This window comes from Rhinoderma darwinii, chromosome 1 (genome assembly GCF_050947455.1).
Source record: "Rhinoderma darwinii isolate aRhiDar2 chromosome 1, aRhiDar2.hap1, whole genome shotgun sequence".
Classification (NCBI taxonomy): domain Eukaryota; kingdom Metazoa; phylum Chordata; class Amphibia; order Anura; family Rhinodermatidae; genus Rhinoderma; species Rhinoderma darwinii.
Genome location: NC_134687.1, coordinates 155,317,873 through 155,339,668, shown reverse-complemented (window position 1 = coordinate 155,339,668; position 21,796 = coordinate 155,317,873). Strand labels below are relative to the sequence as shown.

General features: G+C 42.3%; 1 protein-coding gene across 1 annotated transcript in view; it reads left to right on the top strand.

The window, feature by feature from the left end:
- The first annotated feature begins 4,162 nt into the window (after positions 1–4,162).
- Positions 4,163–21,796, top strand: part of FGF2 (fibroblast growth factor 2) — a 76,197-nt gene continuing 58,563 nt past the window's right edge. Inside the window, exon 1 of the mRNA XM_075860483.1 lies at positions 4,163–4,840. Coding sequence (XP_075716598.1) covers positions 4,663–4,840 — 178 coding nt within the window. The 5' untranslated portion in view covers positions 4,163–4,662. The remainder of the gene's footprint in view (positions 4,841–21,796) is intronic.

Genomic DNA, 21,796 nt, shown 5'->3' with positions numbered 1-21,796 from the left:
GTAGCCCCACATCAGCACTGACTGTAGCCCAAAGTCCGATCAGTAAGTCACTGAGATCCTCTGGAATAAAGTCTGGGGTGCTTCCTGTCATGACAAATAGGGTGGTAGTCAACTGGGTGAAATCCTCAAATTCCACTGCATTCTCATGGAGAATTTCTAGCCGCATGCCCTCTGGCGTGCAAACAATGTGACAATTTAATTTGCAGAGGAGCTCTCTACCCAGCAGATTGCACGGCACTGTATCACTGAGAAGACACGCTGCCTGTGTGCCCAAAGGGCCAATATGTACTGGCAACATTTATGTTTCTGTAAGTAAAGTCCCTGAGCCATCAAAACTAACCCGATGCACATGTGCATCTGTTAAGGGAAGCCTGGAAGCCAAGTCACTTTGCAATACAGTTTGTGCTGCCCCCGTATCAACCAAACAAGGAAAAGGTAACTCATTCACAAAAATTTGGAAGGTCAATTCCTCCACTCCCAATTCAGAGACGGGAAGTATTGGAACAAGGGGCGCTTCAAGTCATTCAGTCTCAGTGTTGTTACCTGCAGTCTCCTGCTTCTCTTCCTCTTTCTGTCTAGGCTTTTTAGGAGCTCTGCAGTTATGGGAAATGTCGCCCAGACGACCACAATTAAAGCAGCACCTTCCCTTCCACTTTTTCAATGGTGTTTGCACAACCAAGAACCTTTGGGGTTTACTCTTGGTGTTTTCTGCTAACCCAAACTCTATTTGCCCTGCCATGGTTATAATGTCTGTCAATGTTTTTTTTTTGATGGTTGGATTCTCTTGTAACTATTTCTTCTTTTATGGTTTTATGTAGGCCACCCATGTACGCCCCTACAAACATGGCTGCCTTGGGGCCTTTATCTATTGCATGTGGACCCCGACAAGAGACTACTGCTTTCTTAAACCTTTTATATTCAGCTACTGTCTCTTTTGGGCATCTCATAAATGGTACTCCAAGATGCAGTGGGAAATATGTCCCCTATCTTTGTACAAAGATGGTCAATTCTGCTTTGTGTATACTTAGGGGTTACATTTTCATCAGATGGCCAATCCATACATTCCATCATTAACACAAGTCTCACAGGGTAAATAACTGGTTAGGTGCCATCAACATAGTGTTAATCACCTCCAAATTTAAAGTCCGTATAGATATAGCAAACTCCAATATAACGGTAGAAAAATATAAAATTTTATTGAATACAATATAGCACAAAGCAATATATAAATAATTATACTGTACATATATGTACTATATAGTTTGTAAAGTGCTTCATGGCAATAATGTCATCTTGTTGAGTGCTCCTCATTTAGACTGTGTTTTATTTTAGATCCTCTACTGTTTTTATATATTGCTTTGTGCTATATTGTATTCAATAAAATTTGATATTTTTCTACCTTTGAATATATAGTATTTGGACTTTTTTCTCATGTGTTTCCTATACATTCCATCAGTAGACGATAGTGTGCTGAGCCACAAATTGTTTTAAGCACCACATTCATGTCTATCCGATTAGGGTTATGACAGGTGCATATAAATTTCAGGTGTTGGGCAAAGTCATAAAGGTTTTTCAGAGGACGAGTTTCTTTCATAAAGGCCCTTAGGCTGGGTTCACACGACCTATTTTCAGACGTAAACGAGGCGTATTATGCCTCGTTTTACGTCTGAAAATAGGGCTACAATACGTCGGCAAACATCTGCCCATTCATTTGAATGGGTTTGCCGACGTACTGTGCAGACGACCTGTTATTTACGCGTCGTTTGACAGCTGTCAAACGACGACGCCTAAAAAATACAGCCTCGTCAAAAGAAGTGCAGGACACTTCTTTGGACGTTTTTGGAGCTGTTTTCTCATAGACTCCAATGAAAACAGCTCCAAAAACGGACATATAAAACGGCGCAAAAACGGCGCGAAAAACGGCGCGAAAAATGCGAGTTGGTCAAAAAACGTCTGAAAAGCAGGGTCTGTTTTCCCTTGAAAACAGCTCTGGATTTTCAGACGTTTTTGGTCACTACGTGTGCACATACCCTAAGTTTGCTAGCTGACCAAGGAACCCATTGGTTCTGGGTGATGATAGCACCATCCCCTTCTCTGCTGGAAACTCTTACAGGGGCCATTATGATGGGTGCCTTTAGAAGGGCTACCAATTTGCTGAAATAAAGGACACTTATCTGGTTCAATCCTTTTCATCTTCAGTGTCATTGTCTGTCTGCATTTTCCTTTTGTATGACTGGATAAAGTCTACAAACACCTCTTTCATCGTGTGAAAAACAGCTGTTGCTCTACAGCACCACCCATAATGTAAGGTGGTGGAGGCACCATCTCTTCCACTTTTTTCATTGGATTAGCAGAAAATACCAAGAGTAAACCCCAAAGGGTCTTGGTTGTGCAAACACCAATGAAAAAGTGGAACAGAAAGTGCTGCTTTAATTGTTGTCATCTGGGCCACATTTCCCGTAACTGCAGAGCTCCTAGAAAGCCTAGACAGAAAAAGGAAGATCACAATTAAAGCAGCACCTTCCCTTCCACTTTTTAATTGGTGTTTGCACAACCAGGACCCTATGGGGGTTTACTCTTGGTTATTTCTGCTAACCCAAACTCTATTTGCCCCGCCATGGTAATAATGTCTGTCTATAGTTTTTTCTGATGATTGGATTCTCTCTTAAAGGGAACCTGTCACCAGCATTTCACCTATTGAACTTTACTTCTCCCTCACTGGCCGCTGCTATAAAAAGTTCATTGCCGTTATTCCCGCTCCTAAACTCCTCTTCCGACTGTAAATATCGGTCTGCAAACGTTTTGCGCCTTTTATCGTAATTATGCGGTGTCCCTTTGTGCGCACACATCAAAAGAGGACATCAATGCACAAGCGCAGGATTTTGTGTGCTGGGGGAAGGCGAGGAGCTGTCAATCAAAAGTAAGGAGGCGGGGTAAACTTGGAAAGACTTGAGGAATGAAGATATGACTCTTTCCAAACGAAGATTTGACTCTTTTCAAATGAAGATCTGACTCTTTTCTGCTCATTAGCATACGGTGTGGGAACACTAAAAAGCTAAATACTAAAGCTACAGAGCCGACTAAGAAGACAATTATAGGTTATATTGAAATGATTTTTCACCCACTACCACCAGGTATAGTCGGTTTAATAGGTGAAATGCTGGTGACAGGTTCCCTTTAACTATTTTCTCTTTTATGAATTTATGTAGGCCAGCCATGTACGTACCTACAAACATGGCTGTTTTGGGGCTTCATCTATTGCATCTGTGTCCCTACAAGAGACTACTGCTTTCTTAAACCTGTCCGTATATTCAGCTACTGTCTCTTTTGGGCTCTGAATTACTTCATAAATGGTACTCCAAGATGCAGTGGGAAATATGTCTCCTATCATTGTACAAAGACGGTCAATTCTAGAACTTAGATGGTCAATTCTTGACGGGAAGAATAGGGATGCATACTGCACTATTCTTACCAGCAAATATAACGGAACTGCCGAAAGAGGCTCCAAAACAGAGCTTCTGACGGTAGTTTGAACCTAGCCTTACACAGCCTGGCAGAGGGGGCTGGAAGAAAAAATAATAATTTATAAAGTATTTTAGGGAATTCCAACAACACTTTAAGATACTTTTGTTATTAGAATTGCTTCCTTTATAAATGGGCACTGAATGGCACTTTTAGAATAAATTATGACATTATTGCCTTGCAAGAAAGGTAGCAAATACGACTCTAGTTTCATATAGCTTTTTATTATGATAATACAATCTTATATTTATGAAACAAATGAGCAATTATTTATTTTAACAGTTGCGATTTCCTAAAACAGAAGTGTGACAAGTGAAATAAGTTCATCCAGTGCAGATGACTTGAGGCCTGGACAGCTGAAAACCGCAAATATTACTGGTAACTTCAGCGCTCTGACGCCTACTGCTCCAGAGATCTTCTGAAAGTTCGCTGAATAATAAGAGTCCTGGCAGGATCTTGTTGCACAAACCCCCCCCCCCCCCCCCCCCCCATCTCCTCTCCTGTCTCTCCCTCCTCCCAAGATTGCCCTGCAAAATAATTCAGTGCTGGGGGAGGGAGCTTAGTGCTGAGAAGTGACTGGCAGAGCCTGTCTAAGAAAATACCCAGGAACACTATACTGCTTCTTATAGTCCATTCGCTTGCTGGCAATGTGCTTTCAAATAGCTTTCTGGGAAAATACAGAGTGCTCACATCACTAAGGGCAGCAGCAAAAGTAGGAGGAAGCAAAAGAGGGAGTTGAAGGAGGACTTTACCTACATAAGTAAATAAGATCATTTTGACAGAACAAGTTCTGATGGTAGAGGGTTGGACCAGGATGAAGAGCAGTCTGCACAGTGCCCTAGGCTTCAGCTTTCATCACTGAGGAGCATGGATGACACAATTTTAGGATATCAGGAGGCAGACGTATAGGGCTGGATGCTACATTCTCGAACTTGCATCATGCATCTACATTAGAGTGACTCCTAAGAGTTGGCCCTACTTCCATCTGTTAGTAATTGAATGAACAGTGAGGAGGCCCTGCCGAGGAGAGACGGTGTGCCCAGGGCATTTATCTGAGAGCCACTTCTACCTGCTGGACCTCTTCTGGATTAGTGCCACACTAGCAAGAACAAGGCGAAGAGTTTAATATCGGAGGTGGGGATGGCAGCAGGGAGTATTACCACCCTCCCAATAGGGCCAGATGATGGGGGTAGCAATCCATTTCCCCCAGGAAACTTTAAGGACCCTAAGAGACTATACTGTAAGAATGGAGGATTCTTCCTACGGATCAGTTCAGATGGGAAAATAGACGGCTCCCGGGAGAAAGGTGACTCACATAGTAAGTATTCTGAGTATTGGACATGATGATACATTTGTGTATGTTGTTAAAAATGATTTCAATAAATAATATGAAAAGGTACAATAGAACCAGTACTTACATTACATAGCCGAAACAATTCACTGCAGCAGTGATCACAAATGTGTGTCAGTTCAAGAAGAAAATGGTCTAATGTTAGTTTGTGGTGAATGTGGCAACGAATACTCCAATTTTGAGTTATCCTATACAAATAGATGCTAGGTGACAACCACAACACTATGAGGAGTTGTCAGAAGTGTGGAAATTTGCGGCGCAGATTCTGCATTGCAAATCTGCAGCAATTTACAGTTCAATACAAGTGGATGTGGTTTCCAAAACTCCATCCACGTTTTGCGAAAAAGAATTGCAACATGCACAGTCTGTTATGGAGAAGCTGAAAATTTTCACTGCGGGGGCCAAAACCCGTGGCAAATCCGCAAAAAAATGTGCGTGTTTCGTATGCAGATTTTGACACAGATCCGTTGCAGGTTTGCCGCAAAATTCGAGCCAAAATCTGCAGCGGAAATTGTCCACCACGTCTGAACATGGCCTTAGTCTTCACTGTAGTTCTAGCACTCGATTTATGAATCAGGAGGATTAGTGTGGACAGTACCATAAGTCCCCTTCCTGATCGTGCAGTTTGAATGGAGTTTTTGAAGGACAGATAAAAAGGAATTTAAATGGTAAGATGTTATATTTATATAGCATCGACATATTCTGCAATGATTTCCACTTAGGGGAAGGGGAAGCCGAAAAAATACATAAAACAAATAGTGAAAAAACAAAGATCTGAAAATAATAAAGCAAGGGAAAAATAATTCTGCCCTCTAGATCTAACAATTTATAAAAAATAAAAAAAAAACCCTTGTGATTATTTGCTCATGCTAAACCGCTTGCTGTAATCAACAAGGGCCTCCTGGAGTATATCTATAATTGATTAAAAAATCAGAAGTGCATTTTTGAGCTTTTGTTCTGCACCCTTGACTTGACCTTGTATGTATTCCATATGTGTTTATATATACATGTATCCATACAAAAAAGCAGCTACAGCATTAGGATACGTTCAGACGTAGCAGAGATTCTCTACGGCGGATCTAGTTGCAAATCTGCAGTTAACCAGCGGCGATATCTGCATGTGTTGTCACAGATTTACTGCGGATTTGCTGCGAATTTCACCCTTTGCATTGCAGTTAAATTCCACAACATTTCCGCAATAGTAGTTATACTGCAGATTTAAAAACCCTTAGGTCGGGTTCCCACAGGTCGGACACGCCGCGTAAAACTACGCAGCGTATCCGACCTGGAACCCGCAGCACATTCCATCCCAAAAAACGCACCCCAATGGTTTTCCTGGTGGAATTTCCGCTGTGGAAAGTAATGTTAGAAAAAAGTTTAGACGTACCCCAGCCATTGTCATGTTGACACGGCCCTTCTATGACGTCCAGTCCGATCTCCCTGGATGACGCTGCAGCCCATGTGGCCGCTGCAGCCTGTAATTGGTTGCAGCAGTCAGATGGGATGAAACGTCATTCCAGGAGGCCGGACTGGAGGAAGAAGCAGGGAGTTCCGTGTGTGTGTGTGTGTGTGTGTGTGTGTGTGTGTGTGTGTGTGTGTGTGTGTGTGTGTGTGTATATATAATAAACATTTATATTTTTTTTTCTGAGTTGCGATACACTTAGCCATTTGTTGCAGGTTTTGGATCCCCATTGAATTGAATGGGGAAAACGCAGCATAAATTGACATGCTGCGGATATAAATTCCACGCTGCAGGTCAATTTATTAACGTTTTCACTGTGGGTTTTTTTCCGCAGCGTGGGCATGAGATTTTCAAAATCTCACTCACTTTGCTGCTACTGTAAATGCTGTGGAATTTCCGCACAGAATTCCGTTGTGGAAATTCTGCAGGGTTCACGCTACGTGGGAACCCGGCCTTAGCATGCTCTGAATTCTGCGTGTTTTTTCTGCTACATGTGGATGAGATTCTAAAAACCCCATCCGCATTTATTGTTCTGTAAATTGTCACAGATTTTCGGTGCAAAATCCACACTGAAACTCTGCGACAATTTACATTAGGCATCTAAATGTGTCCTTATAATCAGAATCAAAAAATAATATCCTCTAATTTTGTCATCCAGATGGAGTACAAAATCCACACTGAGGTAATTACAGACCTAGTCTTGTGGTAAAAGGAAGAATTAGATTTCCCTTTGCCAATCAAATTTAATCCCAGGATGAATGATCCCTGTACCGCAATCTAAGGGTATGTGCACATGAGGGAATTACGTCCGTAATTGACGGACGTATTTCGGCCGCAAGTACCGGACCGAACACAGTGCAGGGAGCCGGGCTCCTAGCATCATACTTATGTACGATGCTAGGAGTCCCTGCCTCGCTGCAGGACAACTGTCCCGTACTGTAATCATGTTTTCAGTACGGGACAGTTGTCCTGCAGCGAGGCAGGGACTCCTAGCGTCGTACATAAGTATGATGCTAGGAGCCCGGCTCCCTGCACTGTGTTCGGTCCGGTACTTGCGGCCGAAATACGTTCGTCAATTACGGACGTAATTCCCTCGTGTGCACATACCCTAATAGAAGTAACTAGAGATACCATTTCTAGTAATAAAGGAATCAAAACTACCAAGGTCCTGTTCGCAGCAGCATCGTTAATAACGGAGCCATGATGGCTTCCACAAATCCGTCTTTAAACCGATCCCAATGAGCCCTGAAATATCCCATTAACTTATATTGGGATCCATTAGGGTTCCAGTATATTTAACAGCAAGAATAGTTCAGTAGTCTTTACTATTCTTGCCATCAAAAATATCAGATCTCCTGATGAAAAGCGCACAATGTAAATGTGAACAGAGCCTAAGACTATACAAATCAAGCAAATAAAACATCTTTATTATGCATTTTGTTACCAGTTCTATGAATGCAACCAGCAATGTAAACAATAAAAATAATTATTCTAGTTGCAACGTCCAAGGACTTGTATGCAATTCCTCTGTTATTGTGATTTTTTATTTTTGTTAAGAAAAAAGCAACGTACTGGACTTAATACTAACATAGTGAATTGTATATCAGTAATGTGTCCCTGGACCTAGCTGTTACAACCAAAAAGAAAACTTCTATATTGTCGGCTGCAAACAAAAAAACAAGCAGAATGTTTAGATAACCATAACAGATTTTAGACATATTTGACCTGATATTTCCATCTCTGATATGTTTGATCAGAAATAGCCCAGATTTGAGATAGATCAATAAATATCTATATAAAGATTTAAAAACAAGCAAAAAGTAGAGGCAGCACTTCAATTTGTGAAGAAATAAAGTGGTGTGTTCTGTTCACCCCAGCTGCTGCCTCTAATTTCTGCTTTTTTGTACCTATGGGCTCATAGCCGGAGTCTGGGAGGATTTACTTTTGCCCCCACTTACTGGAGCAGTGCTGCTTTCTTTTTATTTTATATGTATAGATGAATAGATAAATATTTAAGTGGTGCGTTGCACATGTGGAATTGGTTCATATATCCTCATAGTTGTATGTATGTTTAATGACTAATAAGGAAAACACTCAGATCAAACCAATTAAGAAATATGGATGTCCTCTAGTACAGCAGAGATGCCAGCTGGTTCGCTTGCAATGGACTGGCTGCCAACCACAAGGGATAAAACATAACATTTGTTTGTTCTGTCAGCACTTTGCTGTAACAGTAACCCTAACCTCAATAAAGTGATGTAAAGCCTGGCATCGTTCACTTTTACAGAAGTAGCCATCTTTAACTTGATTCTGATAACTTGCTGCAGTGTGATATCACACAACAGGTGAAAAAGTCAAGATAAGAGATCTAGCCATTGTTTATTTAATGCGTTAAAAGTCAAGGTAAATACGGCTACATCTGTATATATGCAACTCATTTCAGTATATTAAATGTATGAACAAGTTCTATACAGTCGAGTGACTATGTAAAATACAAAAAAAAACAAAAAAACATTATATAAACAATGTAACATTGTTTAGTATAAATTTTGACATGCTGTGTTTTATGGAAAAACACCTGTAGGCTCTGTTCACATCTGCGTTGGGGTCCTGTTCTGACATTCCGTCGGAGCTTTCCGTCAGAACGGGACCCTGAGCAGACAGAAACTGACACGTCCACATCGAAATATGACATTTTGGAATTTCACATTCTAAGGCCTTATGCACATGACCGTAGTGGTGTGCACGGGCCGTGATTTGTGGCTCGGACGGCCACGGAGTGTCACCCACGGCCGCCCGCAAATCACGGGCCCTGCACATTACCATGTGCATTAATTTCAACGAGCCTGGACTGCAAAATGCGGCCGTAATTAGACATGTCCTATCTTTTTGCGGTCCAGACTCCCGGGCAATGCACGGACCGTGGAAACCACGGTCATGTGCATGGGCCCATTGAATTGCGGCCGCAAAAATACATTCATGTGCATGGGGCCTAAGGGTGAATATTTATTTTTATTTTATACTTTGGCCAAATAGTTTTCGTTTTTAGGCATAGATGGGGCTTTAATATCTTTATTTTTATCGCCGTATACAAGGTTTATAGTTCTTCCCACTCTGGGAGGCACAAAATGATGCTGGCCATACACTGTCGGCTGAACGATCACTTGGCTGACAGCTAGTCCTAACAACACCTCTTTACCCATGTGCGCTTGGCTCAGCCGAGCAAATAAGTGGCAGATAACTCAAATGGGTATAGACAGGGCACCAGGCAATTTCTGGACCAGACTGGTTCGTTTGGTCATGGTCCCATATAAGGACTTGACAAACAAACCAGTCCGGTCCAGAAATGCGTAGGCAAAATAAGAGATTTCATTCTACCGCTGCCTGGTGCCCTATCTGACCCCGTTTGAAACATTTGTGTTCACCGCCGCTTATTTGATGATGAGCTACATGGTATCCTCTGAGTAAACAGGCTGGAGCAGCCGGCTATTCCCAATCTGCATAAACTCGAGTTGTGACTGGAAAAACCTAACCCTCTTTTTTATTGAACCTAGTTGAACATCGAACACACTACCTTTAAAGGGGCAAAGTCTCATCTCTTTTTTGGTTCCTCAATAGATATAAAATGAGAGGCATACAGAGTTACAGTAGAGCCCCATATGACATATGCCAGCTTCATCCAACTCAGAGCCGTATTGCTGAGTCGTAATAAGTCTGTTTACATGAGCCCTTAGACACCAAGAGAGCTGGTCCTGCCTCCCCTACAAGGCATAAAAAAATCTTATTAAAACAATGGTTGCCGTGCGTTTCATTGATGCACTGTACTAATGGTATGTACCACTATACCCTTATAGATACTGCAATAATAATAATAATAAGTTGTTACATATCTGTTTATATCAGATCTTTACATATTTGTTCTATCAGTTGGCTCTTTACATAATTAGGGCAGAAAATGTATTGCAAAAATAGTATTTCTCACAATTATTATATAATCATAATTAATCTTCATTCAAACAGTATATAAAGATCAAGACTAAAAATGATAAACGCTAACCAAATTGACTTAATAAATAAATAATTTATTAAACAAAAAACATGCAGATAAGCCATTTCCCTATTGCCCCCTTTGTCAGAAGCAACCTCCAGCAAGTGTTTCTTATACAGTATCTTTCTTGGTAGACATTTTTCTCACTCCTCCATGGGGATTCTGTTGATGTTTTTTTCCCCAGCCATTTCTAGGTTGATTTAGGCTATGTTCACACGGCAAACTAAAAACTGCTATAATATACGGAGCTGTCTTCAAGGGAAAACAGCCTCTGATTTTCGGCCATTTTTTAAGCATCAAGCGTTTTTTTTATGCGTTTTTGGAACTGTTTTTCTATTGACCCAATGAACATGCACTTCTTTTTGCGGGGCGTTTTTTTACGCGCTGTTTTTTAAACCGCCTGCGTAAAAAAACGCCCCGTCGGAACGAAGTGCCATTTTTCCCATTGAAATGGGCAGATGTTTGGAGGCATTTAGCATCCATATTTTCAGCCATTTTTGAAGGTGTTTACGGCTCGAAAAATGGTTGAAAATAAGCAGTGTGAACATACCCTTACTGGTATGTTTAGTTCCATTGTCCTGTTGCAAAGGTCACTTTAGGCATAGCATCAATCTCCTGACAGATGGTCTCACATTATACTCAAGCACCATATGGTACAATGAAGAATTAATTGCGGATTCTATGATGGTGATGTAGCAAATCGTCTCCAAACCATAAGATTTCCAGCAAAACCATGCTTTACAGTTCGTCTCAGGTTCTTCTTATGAATTGCTTCTGTGGATAAATTACTTGGAGGGATTTGCATCAAATTTATTAAAGGGCGAACGCTTCTTAATATATTTGACGCATTTTGGACTGTCTAAAAGTCAAAATGAAATCTATGAGCAAGCTTAGATTTGCAGCAAAATTTGCGCCATTTTCTGACATTCTTAATAAATCTAAAACTTTAAGGCCCTGTTCACACAGAGTATGTTGCATGCAAAAAAAAAAAACGGGCCTCAAAATTCCTGCCTGCGGAAAACAGTTTCTCTGCCTCGCATTGATTCTAATGGGAGGTCACAGACGGAACCGCGGGAAGAAAGAGCATGTCGCTTTTGTTCCCTCTATCGTCAAAAAAATGCCTCCCATCCAATTGAACTCAATGGTAGGTGGTTTCGGGCATTTTTTGGCGCTGATTCTGATGCGGTTTTCACATTAAAATCAGCGCCACAAAAACTCTGTGTAAACAGGGCCTAAGACCATGTCTATTCCCTGAAAACCACGCCCACCTTTCTCTGCACTTTTCAAATCTGGCTAGAAGAAAAGTCTAAAATTTTTCTAATGTAGGCCCAAGCAAAGGTTTCCTCCTGCCACATCTCTCATGTAGAGGCCTCATGCCCACTTCAGTTTTTTTCGTCAGGGTGCTATCCGTTGTTTTAACCCCTTTACGTCGAAGAACGGATATATTCGTCCTGTGCAGGAGTTAGTTCCTGCAAAAGGACCGATGTATCCGTCCTCTGATCGCGTGGTTACTGCCAGTGTACCCACGCGATCAGCGGCAGGAGCACGGCTGTTATACACAGCCTGGCTGCTGCCGCAACTGCCAGAATCGAAGCGCGCTCCGATTCTGGCAGTTTAACCCATTAGATTAAAAAAAAAATGTAACGCAGTTAAAATAAAGTTTGTGAAAAAAAATAAAAAAATTTACAGTCAAAATAAAATAAAACTACTTTTTTGCCCAAAAAGTGGTTTTATTTAGTAAAAGTGTCAAAACAAATAACACATACACATATATGGTATCCCCGCGATCGTAACGACTTGAACAATAAAATGAACACATTAATTAAACCGCCAGATGAACGGCGTAAAAAAAACCCGCAAAAAACAATGGAAGAATTCTTTCTTTTCTCCCATTCCCACCATAAAAAATATAATAAAAATGAATCTAGAAGTCCTACGTACCCCAAAATAGTACTGATGAAAACTACACCTTGGCCTGCAAAAATCAAGCCCATATACGGCCACATTGACTGAAAAATAAAAAAGTTACGGCTCTTGGAATGCGGCGATGCAAAAACAAGTAATTTTTTTCTAAAAGGTTTTTTATTGTGCAAACGTAGGAAAACATGTAAAACCTTTAAATATTTGGTATCCCCTTAATCGTGCCGACCCATAGAATAAAGTTAACATGTTATTTACGCTGCATAGTAAACGGCGTAAATTTATAACGTGAAAATCAATGCTGGAATAGCTGCTTATTTTCAATTTTCTCCTAAAATAAAGTTAATAAAAGTTAATTGATATATTATATGCATCCAAAAATGGTGCAATTGCAAAATAAAACGCGTCCCGCTAAAAACAAGCCCTTATTCGGCTATGTCGACGGAATAAAAAAAAAGTTACAACTCTTCGAATGCGACCGTGAAAAAACAAAAAATAATCCTTGATCATTAATACGCCAAATGGCCTGGTCATTAAGGGGTTAACTGATAGCATCCTGACACATTCATTTCAATGGGGCCATGCACACTTCCGTTGTTTTAACGGAACCGTGCGGCCGTTCCGTCAAAAATAGGACCGGTCCTACTCCTGCCCGTGTTTGACGGAACAGTCACGGCCTTTTCATTGATTTGGTCTGTGAAACAATGGACTGCACACGGAAGCTATCCGTGTGCAGCCCGTGTTTTACGGAACCGTCATTAGCGGCCGTACATCGGCCAATGGAAGTGTGCATGCAGCCTAACTTGTACTGCCTCTTTCTAATGGTAGACTCGTGCCCTTTGACATCTATAGTGGCGAGACTTAATTCTGCATTTTGCACTCTGCTCTTGGGCTGAACTTACTGGGACGGCCTGGGCATGTTGGCAGTTGTTTGGAATGATTGATGTCCAATTGTTTGGTGATCTCTTTAAATCCCTTTCCAGACTTATAGGCATCTATAACCTTCTTTCTGAAGGTCTCGAGATATCTTTTGGTCCGGACATGTTAGTTCCACACATCTCAACGATAAAGAGCAAAACTAAAATAAATGTCTGAGGTTTACTTAAGACAGGAATTTTGAGGCAGATCAATTGACCTGCGTGCACTCTCTGTGCGATGGTTTTTGCAGCATTCTTTGTGGCCTTTTTTGCAGTGTTTTTCGGTCGCTGCCATTGAGCGCCACTGACAAAAAACGCTTTCTCTGCCTCCTATTGATGTCAATGGGAGGTCAGAGACAGAAACGCCTGAAGAAAGAGCATGACCCCAGAGGTTCGAAACGCGTAAGCGTGGTCCCGGGATTTTTGTTTTAAATTGTTCTGTTTTTAAAATGACCAAATAAAGCCACGTTTTTTACCAGAGTGCTGTATACACATATTTTTTTTCCTCTTCCATTGCTATATTCATAAGGTGGATGAAAATTTGGAGACACACTGATGCAAAACAGCCATGAAAAACTGGCAGTTGATCAGTTTTTAATGGTCATTTTCTTTTTCATGTGTGAAATTTTTGTCCGCGTGAATATAGCATTAGGCTGGGTTCACATTGTGCGGCTTTGTTGCATTTTTTTGGGGGGGGGGGGGGATTTTGGTTGATGAACTCCCATTTAGAGACATGAGAGGGAGTTAATCTACCAAAACAAAAAATGCATGCTAAAAACGTAACAAACGCACAGTGTAAACCCAGCCTAATGTTTTATATTTAATTGTACTTTATGGGAAATTACGTTTACATGATATAAAAGGTTACCACGTTCTGTATCACTTTGTTTGACAAAGGCCCTGTGATAGGGCTGAAACGTTGCATCATGGATGAATAAATCACTGCTTTTATTCAAGTTCTTTTGGATTGCTGCGACTTCTTTACTATTTGTGTGACATGGACCTGGATCAAGATCTTTGATCGCTGGCATCAATCTACATTACATTTATTTGAAGTGCTGATTTGTGTGTATGTGTGTGTATACATATATAATATATCTACAGTATTTATATCTTTATATCTATACATACATATACTCTATATACTGTATGTATTAACCTTTACAAATAATATTATTTCACGGAATAGTTTCTTGAGTAGGATTTCTTAATGGTTTGACAATGAGTCCATTGATAAAAGTAAGTATAGCGACTGAGAAATATTAGATGACTTAAAGGGCATGATTATGGAAGATTGCCGGTCCTTTCCACTAAAGTCAAATCCAAATAGTTCCTTAAACAAATTTCTCCTGTTTGCAATTACGAACAAAATGTTCCAAAATAAAGTGAGGGGTAGAGCTATTGGAATGATTGAGAGAACAGTGGATAAATATATACTCACCGTTCTGGGTGACTATTCTGACAGGAAGTTATTAAAACAAATAGTTCTTCATTAGTGTTAAAAAAAAAATAGAACTCAAACACATCTATATGAACAATTTTACTGAAAGACTGTATTATAGCACATAATTTTGCCATCAAAAACATCTAAGGGTATTAACCCTATATAGAAAAAAATAACTGCAAATATAAAAACCTGAGTTTTCTTCTTGTGTAAAAATCTTTTGAATGTTTTAACTATTTTGAATATTTTTGGCTGATCAGATTCTGGGTTTTCAAATGTGACAATTAGCAACTAATCTGGTGCTCATAGATTTATCATTTAGCATACCTCCCAACCGTCCTAGATTCAGCGGGACAGTCCCGGATTCTGGTGCGGTGTCCCGCTGTCCCGGGCAGCCAGTGGTATGTCCCTGTGTCAACTATATCTGCGTCCCCAGGACGCAGACACAGTTTATTCCAATGCAGAAGCAAGGAACTGTCAGCTCCCTGCTTCAGCATTAGTACAGAGCGGAGGAGCAGAGGAAGCTCCTTCACTCGTCGAGTACTCCCCAGGCACAGCACTACTTTAAACGATAAGCCCAGGGAAGCCCTTGATGTCACTGTTCATATATGGACAGTGACGTTAGTGGCTTCTCCAGGAGCGGAATTCCCGGCAAGAGTGTTGCCGAATATCTGGCATGGATTTCCGCTCCTGGAGAAGCCACTGGCGTCACTATACATATATGGACAGTGACATCAGGGTTACTCCTGGAGCAGAATCCCCTGCAAGAGCATCAGCAACGCTCTGGCAGGGAATTCCGGTCCAGGAGTAGCCGCTGACGTCACTGTTCATATTGTCAGGGGCTACTCCTAGAGCGTAATCTCCTGCCAGAGCGTTGCCAACACTCTGGCAGGGGATTCCACTCCAAAAGTCGCCCCTGACATCACTGTCCATATATGGACAGTGACGCTAGGAGCTCCTGCTGAAGTGTGGCCAACGCTCTGCCCGGGGATTCTGAACCTAAAGGGAACCCATGACGTCATTGTCCATATATGGACAGTGACGTCAGGGGTTCCTCTTAGAGCAGAATCCCCTGCCAGAGTGCTGTCGACGCTCTGGTCGGGGATTCCGCTCCTAGAGGGAACCCATGAATGGACAGTGACATCAGGGGCTACTCCTGGTCGGAATCCCCAGCCACAGTGTGGCCAGTGCTCTGGCTGGGACTTCGGATCCTAGAGGGAGCCCCAATGGTACTATATACAGCGTGGTAGCGCTATCTACAGGTGGGTGGTGCTATCTTCAAGGGGGGGTATGGTACTATCTACATGGGCACTGTAGCACTATATGGGCACTATCTACAGGGGACACTGGCACTATCTACATGGGCACTGTGTGGCACTATATACGTGGGCACTCACATTTTGGGCAGCTAAGGTCGGCATACTGTATGGGGGCAGCTAAGGAAACATTATACTGTATGGTGGCCGCGAAGGGGGAATTATACTGTATATGGCATTATACTGTATGGGGGCAGCTATAGGGGAATTATACTGCAATGGGCAGCTGTGGGGGCATTATACTGTATGGGGCACCTATGGGGGCATTATGCTGCATGGGAGCAGCTATGGGAGCATTATTCTGTATGGTGGCAACTATGGGGGCATTATACTGTATAAAGCATCTGTATGTGTAATGACGGGGTAGGGAGACAGACAGGTGAGCCCTAATCTACCCACCACTCAGTCCCTGCCTACTTGCAATGGCCCGTCCTAGGCGACGGCGTACAACTGGGCGACGGTCCCTACGCTCAATAAGTGCACGACAGACAAACAGACAAGGGTACACAGAAGCTACGGGAAATGGGGCAGTTGCCCACGGCAACACAGTGAGCAACGAGTAGTGAACGAGCCGTGTCAAACCAGGAGTGCACGAGGTACAAATTGCAGAGCAGGAGCGTAGTCAGTAAAGCCAGGGTCAAAAATGAAGCAAGGTCAATAATCATAGCAGGAGCAGCAGAGCCAGGAAACAGAAAAGAATCACAGGCAAAGGAGGAGCAGGAAATGCAGGTATAAATAGACAGAGGATGGGAGCTAACTCCGTCTGGCCAGGCTGTGATAGGCTCTCCCACTCCTCAGCCTCCCAGCCTGACTGGTAGAAGATCGTGTCACTCTCTCAGACTTAGGAGCAGGTGCAGACTGATTACCCACGGGCGTCGACACAGAAGCTGTGTCTGGCAGATCCTTTACAGTATGGGTATTATACTGTATGGGGCATTATACTGTGTGGGGGCAGCTATCGGGTATTATACGGTGTGTGGGGCAGCTATAGGGGCATTATACTGTGTGTGCTGAACCGGTTGTGTATGGGCGGGTTAGAGGTGTGTTTTAAAAGGAAAAAAAATTGTCCCTCTTTGCTATACTTGAAAGTTGGGAGGTATGTTTTTACCTTCAATTCCAAAATGGCATATAAAAATATTGTTATAGACTGTAGTGCTGCATAACAATGTAGAATTATATCTCATTCAAGGCTCATGTGAAAACCCCTTTAACCCGTTAGTGACCGGCCCATCGTGTTTCTACGTCGGTCACTAACGGGCTTTATTCCGATGCCATAGACTTTTTACGTCGCGGCATCGGAATAAAATAGCGCCGCCGGGGGGAGGTTTAGCTCCCTGCTCTCAGCTGCCGGAGGTAGGTGAGGGCTTGGAGCAGTGACTGGGGACCGCTGTTTGCGGTCCCCATAGCGACCGCCATTACAATAAATGTGCCGATGCAAATGAGGATTTTATCTCCTCTCACCATGTATGTTTGGTGAGAGGAGATAAAAAAACTGCTTCTTAGGCCCCCTGCTGTCACCGATCGTGTCCCCCGCCCCCCCCCCCCGTGCCCCCCCCCTAACTGCCGGGAAAAAAAGAAAAATGGCGCACGCATGCGCTGTCAATCTAAGGCAGCTATTCTGCCTGTAAATAGAAACTGATCAGGGACCCTGATAATTGGTCCCTGATCAGATGGTCACTGTGATATACCTATCACAGTGACCATAGTCCCATATTTTCACAATACAGCACAGGATTTGTGCTCTTTCCCTCCCTCCTCTCACTGTAGTTGATCTGTGAGAGGAGAGAGAGAAATACTATAGAAATCTTGTGCTGTATTATACTGTAAAATACACCACATACTCGCCAGTGTTCCGATATTGTCCGTAATTACCCCAGATTACCCGTAATCACCCCAGATTACCCGTAATCACGGCAGATTACCGGTAATTACTTGTTATCTCCCTAATTCTTTTTTTTTTCCACTGAATTAGTTTTAGTTGCTGTAATTAACTGCGGTTTACCGTATTTTTTAATTTTTTTCAGTTAGTGTTCTGTCTATATTATATAAAAAAATCAAAAATCAAAAAAAATGTGAAAATACAAAAAAAAAAAAATTTACTTGTTAGTTTAGTGTTAGAAAATAATGAACCGCAGAAGCCGCAGAATGTTCTCTGCAGAGCAGGCATACGCCATGCTATGCTCTAGCGGTTCCGGCAGTGATACGGACACTGCGTCAGAAGCAGAACTTGGCTCAGAAAGCGACACAAGTTCTGCTTCTGCCACTGGACTCCCCAACCCTATGGTGGTGGACGCAGCGGTCACCGGTGAAGCGTCAGGAGCCGGGCCTAGTACTGCAGTCCCTCCCGCAAAGTGGGATCCTGCAGTTTCTTTCTCCCCCCAAATTCCGCCATTTACAGCGACTCCAGGCATCAACTCTGATGTCACAAATTTTACCCCCTATAATTTTTTTAATTTGTTTATAGGCGATCAGGTCCTGGAACTAATTGTCCAGCAGACAAATTTATACGCCAGGCAATTTGTCACCCAAAATCCCAGGTCTTACTATTCCAGAGGATGGATCCCCACAACCGTCTGTGAAATGAAAAATTTTTGGGGAATTACACTAAATATGGGGATAGTAAAAAAAACCTTCTATCCGCTCTTACTGGGCTACTAGCGCTATACATAGTACCCCTGTATTTGCTGCTGTCATGACCCGAACGCGCTATGAGACTCTAATGCGCTTCATGCACTTCTCGGACAACTCCCAAATCCCCCCAAGAAGTGACCCAGGCCATGATCGCCTCAACAAGTTGAGACCCCTCATCTCCCTCCTATCTGAGTCTTTTCTAAATTTGTACACACCATGACAAAAAATAGCGGTAGACGAGTCCCTTATGTCCTTCAAGGGCCGTCTATCGTTTCGCCAATACATCCCCTCCAAAAGAGCCCGATACGGAGTGAAACTCTATAAGGTGTGCGAGAGCACAACGGGCTACACCTGTGCCTTTTTTATATATGAGGGCAGGGACCGCCACCTTAATCCCCCAGGATGTCCAGAGGATATTGGCATTAGTGGGAAAATTGTCTGGGAACTCATGGTGCCATTCCTACAGAAAGGGTACCATGTGTACACCGACAATTACTACACCAGTGTCCCCCTGTATAAGTCCCTCCATACTGCGAATACAGGGGCCTGTGGGACGGTACGAAAAAATAGAGTCGGCTTCCCTCAACAACTGGTGTCCAGGCCACTAGTAAGGGGTGCGTCACTCTCATTCACTAGTGACCAGTTGCTCGCTATCAAATGGAGTGACAAAAAGGACGTGTACATGCTCTCCACCGTGCACGAGGACACCACAGTGGCAGTGAGAGAGAGGGGCGCTACATCTGATAAGAGGAAACCGGTCTGCGTGGTGGACTATAACAAGTTCATGGGGGGAGTCGATCTATCTGACCAGGTCCTACAACCGTACCTGGTCAAGCGCAAAACTAGGGCCTGGTATAAAAAGGTAGCGATCTACCTTATCCAGATAGCCACTTACAACAGCTATGTGCTGTACAAGACCCAGGGAACGCTCAGTTTCCTCCAGTATCAGGAGAAAATTATAGAGCACCTCCTGTTTGACTCCCCCGCACCTGGAGACTCCTTTGAGTCAGAGAATGTCAAAAGGCTCACTGAGCGCCACTTCCTTCACCCCGTCCCTGCCACTGAGAGTAAGGAATACCCCCAAAGGAGATGCCCGCTGTGCAGTAAACACGGAAGGAGGAGGGATACCCGGTTTTACTGCCCCATGTGCCCTTCAAATCCAGGCCTGTGCAACTACCCCTGTTTTGAGACCTACCACACTGTTTCTAATTATTAATTTTATCTATAATTTAGGGAACACCAAAAAGGGTGGGGTGGGGGGATTCTTTTTAGGGAGTCAATTTCATTTATTCATATTTTATTTTTTTTTCGTTTCTGAGCTTTCCAAGGGAGGGAGGGATTCTCATGGGGAGGTAGTAAATTATTTATTTCAGACTGTAAAACTAATTTTCCCCTTTTTTGATTTTTATTTTTTATACATTTCTTGGAGAATTAAATCCAGGACTTGATCACTCACAAATGAATACTGTTTATTGTGTAGGAGCCCACATCTGTCTATTTAGAACATGGACCCCACAAGTGTTCTTGAAATAAAAAATAAATGTGGGCATTGCATTTATTAGTAGATAAATCCAACACCTGCGGCCCGTGCCGCCCCTGAATTAGTGGAAGTCGTGCATTTTAGCAATGGTTACAAGAATAAATTGGGGATGTATTTCCTTTTTCTTATGACTATGTCCTGCCACATACAGCTGTTACATTCCTAATTCTGTACCGTGATACGGGCATGATATTTTTTTTTTGGAGGATCTCTAATAATCGAGCTGTTCCTTATCAATAAACCATGGGCTTTGTTACGGTTCTTCTGGAAATACTTACATCATTTTGGGGATTAGTGATCCTTTACTGTTCCTATAGATGGTTTTGGACACTGTCCCTTTATATATTCTGTAGGTGATTGGTTGTTTTGTGCACATAGCGGTTCCTACCTTGCCGGGCAGGGGCCTGTTATGGTGTACCGCGTCACTTGGCACGTTCGTCCCTCATATAGGGATTGATGGAGCTAAAGAGACGTTGTACAATCAGTCACTGAAAAAAAAAAAACCTTGTCATGACAGCCCTGCAGGTGTTCTTCTATCTTGTGAACAGACTCGAGTTTGCAACATAGTTGGATACATTTTCCTCCATTTGTTTGAAGATATTGCCCGTCACTCCGGTACAGTTTATTTTTTCCTCTCTGACTGATTTTATATTAGAACAGAATTCTGTCCACAATGACATCATAATGGCACCAACTGCTTCTTCAGCAAGACATAGTCATAAGTACAGGCAAATACGTCTATAGCAACATGTATCCGTTATGAATACACGGCTTCACTTCTCTTCTGTATGCTTCACAAATTTATTAATGTGGCATATTTCTAACAAAATAACCTTCTACCACGTCTCCTCTATTTCATGTGGAAACGTAATAAGAGTTTGAAGAAAACATTATATACCCATAGTGTCTGAAATAATACCCATTATTTCCTCCTTTAAAAAATTTTTGGTCCGCATGCCCACTACACCACTAGATGAATACCTTTAGGGGTTTAGTTTTTAAAATGGGGTAATTTTTTCGTGGTTTTTTTTTTTGTTCAGGCTGCTCAATGCCTCTAAATGCATGATATGGGGCCGAAAATTTATTCAATTGTGCCCTGAAAGCCAAAGGGTGCTCCCTCTCTTTTTGACCCAGCCACACGTCTAATAAGCAGATTGGGGCAACAATGAGAGTATTTTTGAAAACAGGAGAAACCGGGTGATAGATTTTGGTGTGTGTTTCTTCATTTTCATGTCCGCTTTACAAAGAAATCGGTCTTCAAAGTTTAATTTTTTTTCACCTGATATGTATTAAATTTAGCAAAAAACTGTGGGGTCAAAATACTTACTATACCCCTAGATAAATACCTTAAGGGGTCTAGTTTTCTAAATGGGGTCGTTTATGGGGAGTTTCTATCGTTCTGGCAGCTCAAAACCTCTCCAAATGTACATTGGGGCCTAAAACATTTTCAAGCAAAATAGGAGTCCTGAAAGCCTCCGGGTGCTCCCTTCCTTTCAAGCCCTGCTGTGTGTCCAGGCAATGCATTAGAGTCCCAATGGGGGCATTTTTGAAAACAGGAGAAACAGGGTGATAGATTTTGGGGTGTGTTTCTTCATTCTTATGGTCGCTTTACACAGAAATCGGTCTTCAAAGTGATACTTTTATG